Genomic DNA, 13658 nt, shown 5'->3' on the forward strand with positions numbered 1-13658 from the left:
CTGTGGACGGATAGTTCTGCTTTTTGGAGACCCTCCACCCGCAGAAAACCCTTACAATTCTTATGCCTGGTAATAAGGCCTGCTTTTACCAGGATAAGAGTTGAAAAAAGTTTTTTTTTTAAATTTCACTGATTTATCATTTAAAAATACTTTTAAAAAAGTAAGTTTATTTTTAGCCCTGCAAAAATCTTGAATTATTTTTTTCAAAAAATTAAATTTTTGTTTAAAATACTTAATTTATTGTAATTTCAAGTCATTTTAAAAATGTGATTTTTTTTTTCTAAAATTTATTTAAAGTTTTACTATGTTTTTTCATTGATCTCCATTCATATATTTGACAGGTCTGCCTGTCAAATGTATGAAGGGAGATTCCCTTCTGTGATTGGCTCCCCATGGCCCACGTGATCCCAGGGATGCTGTGAACTACCTGCGCCTCTGGGATACGTGGGCCCTGCACACTTCAAGTTTGGAGAGGCCCAGGAGCGGAAGCGTGTGCGTCCCAAGAACCCTCAGGTAAGTGCGCAGATTTTTCTAGATCGCAGGACTCCACCCGTGGGAGGCCTGCGATTGGAAAATACGGGCCATTATAAAGATGTCAGGGTACACAATGTGTCATACCAATGTGAACACTCTCTTTTAACCGGCACCTGATTATCCGGAAATCTCTCTTAACCGGCAAAATTCAGGAGTAGGTTCAGGTAAGTGTTACTATATATTAGTCGCCGTGTAGCCGGGGTCCCTGCACCTGTGGCCGTGCAACAGGGACTCCTGGGTCTGTGGCCGTGTAACCGGGACTCCTGCACAAGTGCCGTGTAACCGGGGCTCCTGCACCTGTGGCCGTGTACAGGGCTCTCGTACCGTAGTAAGTATAGCTCTCTGTAATCCGGACTTATTGATCAACCGGCACCATGCCGGTCCCGTCGATGCCGGATAAAAAAGAGTTTCCTGTATTTTGTCTGTACAAACTGGTCAAGCCTTGCCCTTCACAGTTTTGTCTTTAGTACCACTCGATTGTGTTTTTGCTTTGTTACACGAGTTTTATATATAGCCTAATATATACAAAAAATTGCAGGGCTCTGGGGAAAGAGCAGGGGCGTGGTACTAATTGGATGGCTCTTTCAAAGGGCCGACACAGGCACGATGGGCCAAATGGCCTCCTTCTGTGCTCTGTGATTCTAAACAGAAAATGCTGGAAATACTCAGCAGATCAGGCAGCATCTGTGGAGAGAGAAACTGTGTTAACATTTTAGGTCGATGAATCAGCTCAATCAGGCAGCTCCCCGAACCCTGGGTAAAGTGCAGTGTGGGTGGACATTCTCAATCAGGCCATTCCTCTCAGCTCCCTGGTTAGGCAAGGTCAAGAAACTCGCCTCAGCTCCTGGTACAGTGCAATGCAGAAGCCCATTATTTTGATTTCCTGCCACAGTAATATTATAGCGTCCCTCAATCAGACCACTCCCTTCAGTTTCCCACTGCTGTACAGGCAGAGAAAGAAAAAAAAAGTTTGCATTTATATTGCGCCTTTCACAACCTCTGGATGTCCCAAAGCTCTTTCCAGCCAATTAAGTTTTTTTTTGAAGGTTACTGTTACGCGGCAGCCAATAAGCACACAGCAAGTTCCCACAACAGCAATGGGATAATGACCAGATAATCTGTTTTAGTGATGTTCGTCGAGGGATAAATATTGGCAGAACTCCCCTGTTCTTTTTCGAAACAGTGGTGTGGGATCTTTTACATCCACCCGAGAGAGCAGACGGGGCCTCGGTTTAACGTCTCATCCAAAAGGCAGCACCTCTGACAGCGCAGCACTTGAGTGTCAGTCTAGATTTTGTGCTCAAGTCTTTGGAGTGGGACTTGCACCCACAACCTACTGATTCAGAGGCAAGAGCAATACCACTGAGCCACGGCTGACCCTTCCTTGGCAGGTTACGCTCTAATGAAATACAAAATAAAAGTGCTGGCCTGTGCTGAATTACCTGATCTTAGCCAGGGGTGGCAGTAGGGGCACTGACATTGGCCTCAATGTTCAGTTAGGGAAATTAAATTCAGCCAGGATTGCTACTCTTGATCAATATCCAGCACGTGTTTGTACTCCAGGCGAGACTTGGCTGTGATGCCCCACGTAATCAAATCGCTTGCCAACACTACAGCAAGAACGACTGGCACCCACGCATCCCAGGAAGTAGAAAATAGAAGAAAAAGTGGTGCAAAAGTAAACTGGTTAAAAAGCAATAGTGGCTAGAGCAGTGTGCCAGGATGGTACACAATCTCTGACACACTGACTCACTAATTTTCACACGTGCTACCGGAGGCAAGCACAGGCCACAAGCCTCCCCATAGGGATGTGCGGAGTAGTCAGAGAACGGCACCCTGCGCCCTTCCGAACGGCCCAGTTTCAGAGCAGGATTAGCCGACGCCTGGGAGTTGGCTCCCGGCCAGAGGTTTGGCCGGAGCACAGGGAGGCCAGGAAAAGGGAGAGGTAATACTTCGAAACTGAACACCAAAATTCAAGGCTTACATTGGCAAAACAAACCTGCATTAAATTAAGCTCAGGCCACAGGTGACAGACCCTGAGTGGAGACAGCCTCCACTGCACCTCACCGGCAGCATTAGGTTAAACTCACGCGCACACATCAAACTTCACCAATAAAACCCTCCAAGCACCAAACGTTCATCAAACCTTCAAAACGCCTACATTGCCTGGGAAACTGGATTATAAACTGGAGTCAGGGAACACAGATATTAAAAAAGATTTAATTCTTTTATCCCCCTCGTTTCAGCCACTCTTCCTTCTCGGTTTGGTTAGCCTGCACCACCCCTTGGTCAAGAGAACTCACTCGCCAGCCCCTACGAATGTCAGATTGTGCTTTGGTGTCCTTTGAGGGAGGGTCTCACTGTGTTGACTTTTCCTCTGTGCCTGGGGAGGTACTGCATCTTCACTCAGTGCTCCATGATATCCGGACCCCTCCCCTTCCTTCTACCCCACCTCACCCTATGCACATTTCCAGTACTCCCAGATTATCTTCCTTCTCCGTCGTTGACACTCTTCTCTTCTGAAGGTGACAGCACATGTTGGGGGTGTGAGGTATGGGTCAATAGGTGGTCCTGTGCCTAAGAGGCCAGTCTTTATGCGCGAGTCCGGAAAGTGGGTGTTGGCAGGCTATTTTAATCATGGGGGGCATCCCGGCCCGCTGAGCCCCAACCTGTTCTCACGACAGTCACACCCCTCCCCCCAGCACTGAGAATAACGACTAGGATCAGGAACCCTGGCTGACTTTCCACGTCTGGAGCATGGAGTCATTTGTAATACCCCTCAGTACCCCTGCTGACACTAGCATTGTCCACCTAGCTCAGTGGAATATTAGGCAGTACATTTATCAACTGAGTGAATCAATTCTTCTCATAAAAAAAAAGAGAACTCGGGACCCGATAGGCTTTAAGGATCCTCAACAGTTGGAGCTGTGTGGCTTGACCTCAAGTGCTCTGCTGTGTTTAACTTCCCCAATAGCCACAAGGCTGCAGTACTGATGCTGAGTGGCTGGCATTTAATTAAAACGTTTATCATGCAATCGCCGGCAGGACTTATTTCATTACATGTGGTAAAAAGCCCCTCAGTGTTAATGCTTTTAATATTCCTCGCTGCTTTAAGCCAGTTTTCAGGGACATTGAGCATCATCAATAGATGTGGGCACAGTGCCCAGAGAGGGTGGCAGGTGGGAGAGGTGCTATAAACCTGCACACACTCGTTAATGGTGCCAAAAAACATCTGCAAAATAAATCGGTCAGATTCTAATCCTCAATATTGCAAAGCGCAAGTTACTAGTCATACACACAATTAACAGTAATGATTTAAACCTCAATATTCAGATCCTGTTGTCATGGTGCAGGAAGGAAGGAAGCAAAACAGATAAATCGGCCTTTACGTAGCATGTTATCATAGCTCTTCAAATTGCTTCAAAGTGCTCCCCAAACAGTGAGTTACTTTGAAGTGCAGTGACTGCTGCTTTATAGGAGCAAGTGGCAACAGCCTTGTGCATGCAACCAGTAATGAGTGACCAGCGAATCTGTTTTGTTGGTGGTATTGGTTGAGGGAGGACTACTGGCCAAGATACAAGGGCCTATAAATTCGGTGGGCTGCGCCACCAGTTAGCGCCTAAAGAGGGCACTCAGTGGCTTTAGCGCCACTAGCCACGCCTCCCGCGATATTTAGCGGGGCGCTAATGGCGGCGTTAGTCTGTAGCGCTGCGCCACCACCGATGACGTCATCGGTGTGCGCAGCGCCCCGCTACCGCCCCGAGTGCAATATTGAGTCGCGCCCGCCTCTACCGCCAGTCGCAAATCACGCCCGGTTCACGGGGCCTGCCTGTGGCGGTAGTGGCGCAAATTAAGGTGGAGGTGCGGGGCACTATTTTTTCCGGTGGCCGCCTGCCAGCACCTCTTCGCGCCGCCCTCCCCGGCCTCCTGATCCCCCCCCCGGGCAGTGCCGGCTGTGTCCCGGGAGCCCGGCACTTCTCCTCGGTGCCGGGCTCTTTTGCCGGCACTCGCGATCAGTGATCGCGCTGGTGCAGGCCCCTCCCCCTTAAGAAGGGGAGGAAGGCCTGCAGTACCGCAGCGTGCCGTGCCGCAGCATGTGGCGCTGCGGCACGTAGTGCTGCGATATTCAGTTTGAGCGCCCCAAGCGGGACGCGGGGAGCCTTGAGCAGCGCCCCAAGTCCCTCTTGGGGCGCTCCAACTGAATATCGGGAGGGCACAAACGGCACTGCCCGGAGCGCAAATTCCGGTGCCCGGGTGAGCTTGGCGCCCCAAACGCGGCGCCACCGAATTTTTAGCCCAAGGAGTCCCTGCTCTTCTTCCAGCAACGCCACAGGATCTTTAAAGTCCACCTGAACTGCAATTTTGTACTGCCTCAGTCTTGTATTGGGAGTGTCAGCCCAGGTTATGTGTTCAAGTCCCGGTGTGGGGCTTGAAATCAAAACCTTCTGACTCAGCACCAATAGTGCTACGAACTGAACCAGTTTATAGTGGAGAAATGTTTCTAAAGTCATCAGGGACTAAATCAAAGCGACAGAGTTCAGTGTCCTGCTCTCCCCTTTTATACTGCCTCACCGTTGCACTCTAACCTCAAGCTGCAAGGAGCACTGCTTCTGCAGAGCTAGATTAATCTGCAGCGTCAGAAACAACACTTTTAAATCATAGCACTGAACTAGGAAATGCTTCGGAAATAAATTAATGATTTGACACAGCTGAGATACGGTGGGCACAGTTGTTGGGTATTCATCACCGCAATTCACACAGGGATGCAGGATGCTATGTCTCTGTGACACACACACACACACACACACACACACACATTATGCAGAAAAATCCTGGAATTTAACAGCACTGTGGGAGCACCTTCATCACATGGACTGCAGCATTTCAAGAAGAAGGCACATCACACCACCTTCTGATGGGAAACTAGGGATAGGCAATAAATGTCAGCCTTGCCAGTGATGCCCACAACCCAAAAAATCATATTAAAGATTGCTAGTTATTCATACATGAATTATAGGAAGAGTCACATATCCAAACACTCAGTCAGTGGCCCAGTCTCTCAGTAGCCCAGCCCAGCCCTCCACTGTGGACCATGACCCTTCATCTGATATCTCACATTAAAAAATAATCCTAGAGTGATCATTACTTTTTCAATATATTATGCCTCTTTTATATTACTCCAATGCCGTCAACTCCCAGCATGCGAGTTTGACACAACCGGTGGCAACATCACACAAAACCTTGTGTTTAGCCAATGCATGAGATCCATATTTCCCCTCGGTCATCCGTCTACTGCCCTAACCCCGACCTCAGTCCTCGCTCATAAATCCAACTCACTGAATCAGTGTGGTTATATTTTGACCTACGATTTGCAACATGCTGCAAGCACACATAACGTACTTGGCTGGCTCAGAGGCCTCGATTTTAACTTTCCCACCGCCCCCCCCCCCCCCCCCACCTGCCGGAAACCAGGCTTGGGGGCAGTTAAAATGGAGCGGAGGACGACCACTCCTTTCCTGCCCTGATGTGACTGACTGCAATTTTAAATTGAAGGCGGCAAGGACTCCTGCCCCAAGCTGGCGGGGTCCTCCTTAAATATGCCAGGTGGGCTGCAATGGCCCGATCAGGGCCCGATCTGCAATTCTAACCCGAGGCCTGAGCGGGGGTGCAGTGGCGACTCCTCCGCCACGCCAAAGCCGCTGGAAGCTGGATGGAGGGCCAGAGAGGCAAAATATTTTTTATTTTAAGTTTTCTTGCTGGGCCAGGAGGAGCAGGAGTGTTCCTCTCGTCTCACAAGGAAACCTTGGGCCTCTCTCGCCCTGGGCTACCTCCCCATCCCCTGATCGTGGTCACATTTGATCCAACTGCCCCCCACCGCCTCTCACCACTTACCTGACTGCCAGGGACCGTTCCTGTGGGTCTCTGGTGGTGACCTCCTACAGCTCGAATTCCTGTTTCTGCCCGCCGGCCAGGCAGGGATTCCTGCCATGTTTGAGCGCAAGTCCAAGCCTGAATATTTAAATGAGGCGCGGGAGTTCTCGGCATGCGAGTTTGTCGCTCACCCAGGTCTCCCACACGCACCGATCATGCCCCCACTTGAAATTGGGGCACAGAGCATATTTAGCCTTTTTTTAAATTGAAAAGTCCTCTATAATACAACTCTGTACCTCTGATCTACTAAATGCACATTGCAGGCTGATTTGGAAAATTCAACATAGGAGGCTGGGTCTCCAACAGTCTGACAGGAGAGCAGCACATAGGGCATGACAGTCTGCCCAACCTCTCCCAAAACCCACGTTACTTGTAAAGCGAACTTGTTCAGCGATCCTACCTGCGCTGGGAGGGTATGTGACACAGCTGTTGGGGAGTACGGGCCTCCCAGATCGTTCCGCAGTAGGTTGTCACTGTGCATCTTCGTCTTGAGACACGTGATATAGCGGTTACAGAAGTCTTTGCAAAGCTCATTGACCTTCTCCAGCTCCAGCAGGTGGATTCGCAGAACCTGAATGGCTTTTACCATCTGCAACGTAGAGAGAAAGGCTGTCAATCCCGTCCGTTGCAGTACAGTCAGTCCTTCTTATTGGGAGACGGCCTACTTCACACGCTGCACACTTCAACAGTCGACCCACAAAACAAGATCCTTCACCAAATGTGGAGACCATATTGTGGAGTAACCCCACATAACATCACTGCTTCACCTGCCTGCGGTCCATTCTGGGTAGGATGGCATCACTGTGACTTGTTTGTGCTCAGTGGCCATGCTACACAACTTGACTCCCAGAATTCTCGCTCAGAAAAAAATGCAACGTTTGTTCTATTGATCACTCAAAATTCTGCAGAAAGAGACATTATTCAGCCACACAATACAAGATTACAGCATCCTACTCAAATTACAAGAACTCAAACATACACCACCTTTTGTCATTCAGAGTCATACAGACCAGGACGGTCCCAGTTTTAATTCCTAGTTAGCTCGTCTCAGATAGCACACTAAAATTAGTTTCAGTGAGGGGAAAAATCAGCCAGTTCCTGCTTTTGATCTTTGTCCAAAAACCACTACTGGAAGAGAGTGTGCGTATGTAAACACGTATGTGTACGCATGTGCATGTGTTTGCGCCGCATCTGTCTGCGTGTGCCTACACACGAGGCTAGCTGTGATGTGGCCCCTCCAGTAAAATCTCCTGCCAACATTCTCTAGCTAGGGTGACGCAGTAAGAATAACCTTGGGTGAGTTACCAGAAGGTTGCTGGAACTGTGGGGTGGGGGAAATAAAACACTTTCCCACCCATTCCTCGCCTGACATCACGTGAATCAGTGTCAGAAGCCGACTGTCTTCTTAAAACCAGTGTGTGCTCCAGAACGCAAAGCAGAGAACTGTTAGTTATTGCCAGTGCACATCATATAAAAAGGGACTGTAATTAGCACTCTAGTATTACATGCATCATAGGAGCATTTATATGGCATTAGTCAATAATCTTTATGGTCTCCATTGTATCATTGCTACTGTGCTAATTTATCCTCCGTATGTTCTTCTTTCCTCTTAAGCGCTAACTACATGGTTCTACAGATTCTTCCAGTGTTGAAAAGACTCGTTGCGCCATCTCTGATTCGCCCCCTTTCTCTGACGATCAAGAGGCTTTTAAAACTCAAGCTTACCATCACCTGAATTATTCCCATCTGATTAACCTCAACTTCTCTCCTACTCTTCTCAACCGGAGTTGTTTTTTTTTGTTGTTCTCAAGATCTGTGTTACACTCGCAAGTCCGCATTTATTGCCCATCATTAGTCGACGGTGGTGGGCCTACTTCCTGAACTGCTCCCAGCCAATGTTACGATAATCGAGTAGCATCCTAGACCACATCAGAGGGGCACCGAGACAACAATGTGGTGTGGGGCTGGAGTCGCATGTAGGCCAGACTGGGTAGGGTTGGCAGCTCCTTTCCCTGAAGGGCACTCGTGGGGCAGTTGGGTTTACCCAACAACCTGGCAGCTTTCATGGTCATTTTTTGCTGGTGCCAGCCCACAAATGACACCGAGTTATTGATTCAGGACTTCCCGAGGTGGGATCCAGTACTATCACCATTACCATACTAGACCCTGGTGTCCTGACCCTTCACCTAGGTTTCTTAACACAAAAAAAAATTACATATTCAAGACATTGAACAAGTGTACCCATAAAATAAGAAAAAATAGACTTGCATTTATACAGCGACTTTCATGACCTCAGGATGTCAAAAAGTGTTTTACAGCCAATGAGTACATCTGAAGTGTAGTTAGTGTTGTAATTTGCACACAGCAAGCTCCCACAAACAGTAATGTGATAATGACCAGATAATCTCTTTTGATGATGTTAGTGGAGGGATAAATAATGGCCAGGACACAGGGAAGAACTCCCCTGCTCGTCTTCAAAATACAGGAAACTTTGGTTTATCCGGAGGTTGTATGTCCGGAAACCTCGATCTAATGGCAGAAATCAGCAGCCGTTTTGGTTAGGTTTTTTTTCTTCTCCTAGCATTTTTTTTATTTTTTATAAACAGTCAGGCTCTGGAAAGCATCTCTGTAGCTTAGCAACAGCTTCAGAGACGCTTCCAAGGTACGGGCCGAGTGTTTACAAGCTGTTGCTAAGCAACAGTGTTTGTTGTCAGATACGGAGATGAAAACCTCCATATCCTTCAACATTAGCGCTGGTCTATCCAAAAGTTTTGCTAGATCGGCAGCAGCTCGGTCCCGTCGGTGCCGGATATCGCGAAGTTTCCTGTAGTGCAATGGGATTCTTTACATATTCTTGAGAGGGCAGTCAACTCAGTTTAACGTCTGATCTGAAGGATGGCATCTCCGACAGAGCAGCTCTCCCTCAGCACTGCGATGAAGTGGCAGTCTGGATGTTGCGTTCCAAGTCCCTGGAGTGGGAATTGAACCCATGACCTTCTGACTCAGAGGTGAGAGTGCTACCAACTGAGCCATAGCTGACACCTTTACACATGTTTAGCGTGTAAAGGTAGTGGAGCAACAGGGGACTGATGCAAATCACACACAAGACCAGTCATGAGCAAACCAATTTTTTACTGGGTGTGCAGTGGGATTTTAATGAGTTAATTGTGCAGAGCATCTCTGTCCGGGGATAATACCAGACTCCGGCTCCAGATATATTTGTGCATTCCTAGTAATAAACCTCCCATATTCAATCCCCACCAAACAAAGTAGGCAAGCGAGACTGAGCAAGAAGCTTTGGATCAAATTCCCTCTACAGTAAAGCAGGGATTAAACATAGCTCCAGAGCGACAGCCCGAGAGAGGAGCTTGTTGTTTAAGTCACTGTACAAGGGCATGGGGGAAGGGGGCAGTTAATAAATATGCCAATTACTGCAGCTCATTTGCGCAGAGATTCTCATTTACTGCCCTGCTGCAGTATATCTGTCCTGATAAAGACCTACAGTCGGATGTAAAAATTGAACGGGTCATAAAAAATACAGATGCAAAATTAATTGACTTCACAGCGCTTTCTGGCTGATTTGGCGGATAATGATGAATTCTGACCTTTTCTAATTACTCTGCAAACCTACAGCTCTGTGGAAAGCTCAGCGATTATGAAATATGACAGGCTGTCCGAACCATTGCAAATATTACCGGCTGCCTTTTCCCCTTTAATGCTGCAGCAATCCCAGGCACTCTCAGTTTTCTCCCCCCGTCAGCAGTTTCTGCCTCGGTTTCTTTGCACCTTTTTGTTTCGATCCTAACAGCACGTGCAAGGTAAATCCTGAATACTACTGCAAATTAAACACTGACAGCATGTTTTTCCAGCACTGCTTGTGGGGCAGGAGGAGCAAGAGTGCTTCCCCCTGGCCCCACAAGCTTATCTGCCGCGTTCTTCCTCCCTCCCTGCAATTGTCTGACATCCCTACAATCTGGACTTCAGCCTCCCTCCGGCCACTGCGTCCACCACCCCCCCCCCCGCCTTTGGTCAGTAAACCAGCCCCACGATCCGATCTTCAATCGCCCCCCCACCCCCCAAACCACCCTGTGATTGGTCAACCTTCCCCGCGATCCGAACTTCAGCCCCCTCAACCGCAATCCGATGCTGACACACAATCTCTTCCTCCTTCCCCCCATGTTGCGGCCTTCTACCACGGACCTTCCCGCCCGATAACCGACCCAGCCTCTCAATCTAGCCAATTGCCAGGTGGGAAAGGGAGAAAAAAAACTTAAATGGGGATCTGCTGTTAAATTCGGCAGCACCTCCCCTCCGCATTCCCCAGCTTTCTGGGTTTCCCGGACGCTAAAAATTGCCCCCTCTCCCTCCCCTCGAATATCGGGGCCATAGTGACTGAATACAGCAACGTCCCAGAGCGTGAAAAATCCAAATCAACTCTATTAAGCAGTAAACATGAATAAGTGGCTGTTGGCCTCCAAGTTCCATTAATGAGGTGAATGAACCCACCCGAGTGGGGAAAGGCAATCTTCTGAGGTAAAAGCCACGGCCTCATCTGGGAGTGAACTTGCAACCTGGTGACCTGGGTCCTCGTGTATGGAGTTAAACAGGTCAAAAATTTCTACAATCTCCTGAATTGGGTTGGCTGATTGGACTCCTTTACCAAACCAATTGTACAACATAACTGCACTATTAGTTAGACATCCCCTGTCCTCTCTTTCTTCCTCCCCCCACCCCGCTCTCCCCTCCATCACATGCACACACAGCACTGACACTGCCTGAAGCAACATTTTTTGCATGTTGCCATGCTTTCTTTTGAAAGCCGCTAACAGATAATTAAATGTTACATCAACCCTTCGGGCCTCATTAATATTCATCAAGCAAACAGCAATAGTGCGGAGGAGAAGCATCAGCCAATGACTGCAGAACCACCTAGTTAGAAAAACTCCAATTTAAAGAGAGCTTAAATCGTGCAATTGTGGTCACAACCCAAAAATGTTTTCCAATAAAAAAACTGCCAATCAACCTCTCAGTTTACTGTTTGTGTAATAATCCACAGTTAACACCCCAGGAGCACAGCTAATATCACTGCCAGAAGTGAGTAATCATTAGTGTCACTGTCGGTATGCTCAAATCCATGGCCTACAAGTTCCCAGCTTTGAGCCCTAGGTGCTCAGTATTCAGAGCTTATCAGCTCCAATTTGCACTCCTTTCAGCGGGTGGCTGGCGCATAAGAGAATACTCAAACACAGGAGAAGGGAAGAGGGCACACTTTGGGCACCTCCCCTTATCAATGTCCCATCAAACAATGGAGCTAGCGATGCTCGGCTCCTGTGCCACACGGACAACATGGCTGCGAGCCCGTGCCAAAATAAATGAGCAAAATGTCTGTGAATCGAGCAACATTAATCAGTCACTCAAGCATTAATCTGCTGACGTTTCGTCGACATGGGTCGGGTTACTTTAATGCTCCACATCTTTGGAAGTGAATGAGTTAATCCCAATCTCCAGAAGGTGTTAGTGCCCCTCAACTAAATTGGAACTCACTTCCCATTATCTGTTACCCTCTTTGTAATGGGGATACAAATTGTTATTGTGGCTTCCCCTAAAACATAGCCATCGTTGAAAACACAGTTAGAATCGGCATTGTCTGCAGGGACGCTACAACAATGTAATATACCTGGGCTAGCAAGGGGAAATAAAGAAATCAGGCAGGGGTCGGATTTCCGATCACTAATGCTAATCTCTGTGGAAAAGCACACCAGTATGGATACTCAGTGAGAAAAGATTCAGGCGTGTGATGACCCCCTTAGATGAATAGCCAGCTGTCACTCACTGTCTAAAGTTCCCACAAGAAGAATAGCCACGGTGGCAAAATATTAGAGGCCACAACCCAACAAGGAGTCGGCGTCTTCAACAAGGGAAGGGATTAAGCTGGGATGGGAGAAAGAGGGACGGCCCTTCCAGACAAGTGCTGACCACGGTGACACATTAATTGTCAGGAGTGAGTAATTACATAGGTCCGACTCCAGAGCAAAACAGGGTAGACTAGAGAGAGACGAGTTTGTACACTGGCTCTGTAGCACGTCTGCCAATGTGGTACACATCACAAGTTACAACAGCTAGAAGCAAGAAACTCTTAGGGGTCGATTTTCCTGGAGCAGTCAGGCGGGGTTTCAGGCGTGTGGGGGGGAAAATCCCGAATTTGGGGGTCTCGACACCATCCCGCCCAAAACTCCGCCCCACGCAAGTTTCAGGGGCGGCAGGTAACCGCCCCGCACTGGGACCCGCCGACCCGAGGCGGGAAGGGATTAGTGCCAATTAACTGCCTGTTAACAGGTAGTTAACAGGCAGTTTTTAGCCTAATCCCTATTTTGAGGGGTTTCGTGTGGGATTCCCGACGGCTCCAAACCACGCCAGGTTAGAGTCGTCGGGCCGTCGGGTTGAAGGGGTCGCGATGTCGGCGCTCAGGTGAGTGATGGGTGCATGAGTGCAAAGGTAAGTGTGTTTGGTGTGTCTAAAGTGTGTAAAGAACTTTTACTTACCTGTACCTACCTTCACAGCCTTTCTTCCTGTAGTCGTCGGGAGCCCATCACTTAGCCGGGACTTAAAGCTGAACGGCTGCGATGTGAAAAGTGACAGCCTTCAGCTTTGAGTGCCGGTGAGAGTTCTAACTGAGTCTGTGCAGAAGAACTCTTGACAGATGAAATTTCAGTCTGTGACATCACCTGTTGCCGGGTGGCCCTTAATTGGCCTGCTGAGCCCGCTAGACGGGCTCAACAAGGTCAATCAAGGGAAAATCGCGCGGATTGGCCAGACGTCGAAGTAGGCGGGTCTAAAACCCGAAAGTTGTAGTCCCGCCTTCTTCCCGACAGGTTCAGGAAAATCGACCCCTTCGTCTGAACACAGGGCACAATAGGTAATAGGCATCTCATGACCAGATGCTTTGCCCCAACAGCAATTGACCTCCCCCCTCAATATTCTTCAACAGCAGCAGTTGAGGGAAGGCTTCCATTGAAAGGCCTCAAATTTATTTATAATGGAGCGTCTAGTTACAGTGATTAATTTTAGTGATTAAAAAAGTATTAAGAGAACCTGTGACCCACATAAAAGGAATACAAGAGAATGTTTTAGCGCCCATTACATTTTTACTTAGCTCCTCATTTACATGGGAAACACATTTTTATTTTTAGCCA

General features: G+C 48.3%; 1 protein-coding gene across 9 annotated transcripts in view; it reads right to left on the bottom strand.

Annotated features, from left to right (window-relative positions):
• The window catches only part of pknox2 (pbx/knotted 1 homeobox 2), a 464550-nt gene that overhangs the window by 83580 nt on the left and 367312 nt on the right, over window positions 1–13658 (bottom strand). For all 9 annotated transcript variants that reach the window (XM_085968080.1, XM_085968086.1, XM_085968078.1 and 6 more), the window contains one exon: window positions 6866–7054. In XM_085968080.1, the coding sequence (XP_085824206.1) occupies window positions 6866–7054 (189 nt within the window). The remainder of the gene's footprint in view (window positions 1–6865; window positions 7055–13658) is intronic.

Source organism: Somniosus microcephalus, chromosome 26, assembly GCF_052327205.1.
Source record: "Somniosus microcephalus isolate GS21.2 chromosome 26, FLI_Smic_1.0, whole genome shotgun sequence".
Classification (NCBI taxonomy): domain Eukaryota; kingdom Metazoa; phylum Chordata; class Chondrichthyes; order Squaliformes; family Somniosidae; genus Somniosus; species Somniosus microcephalus.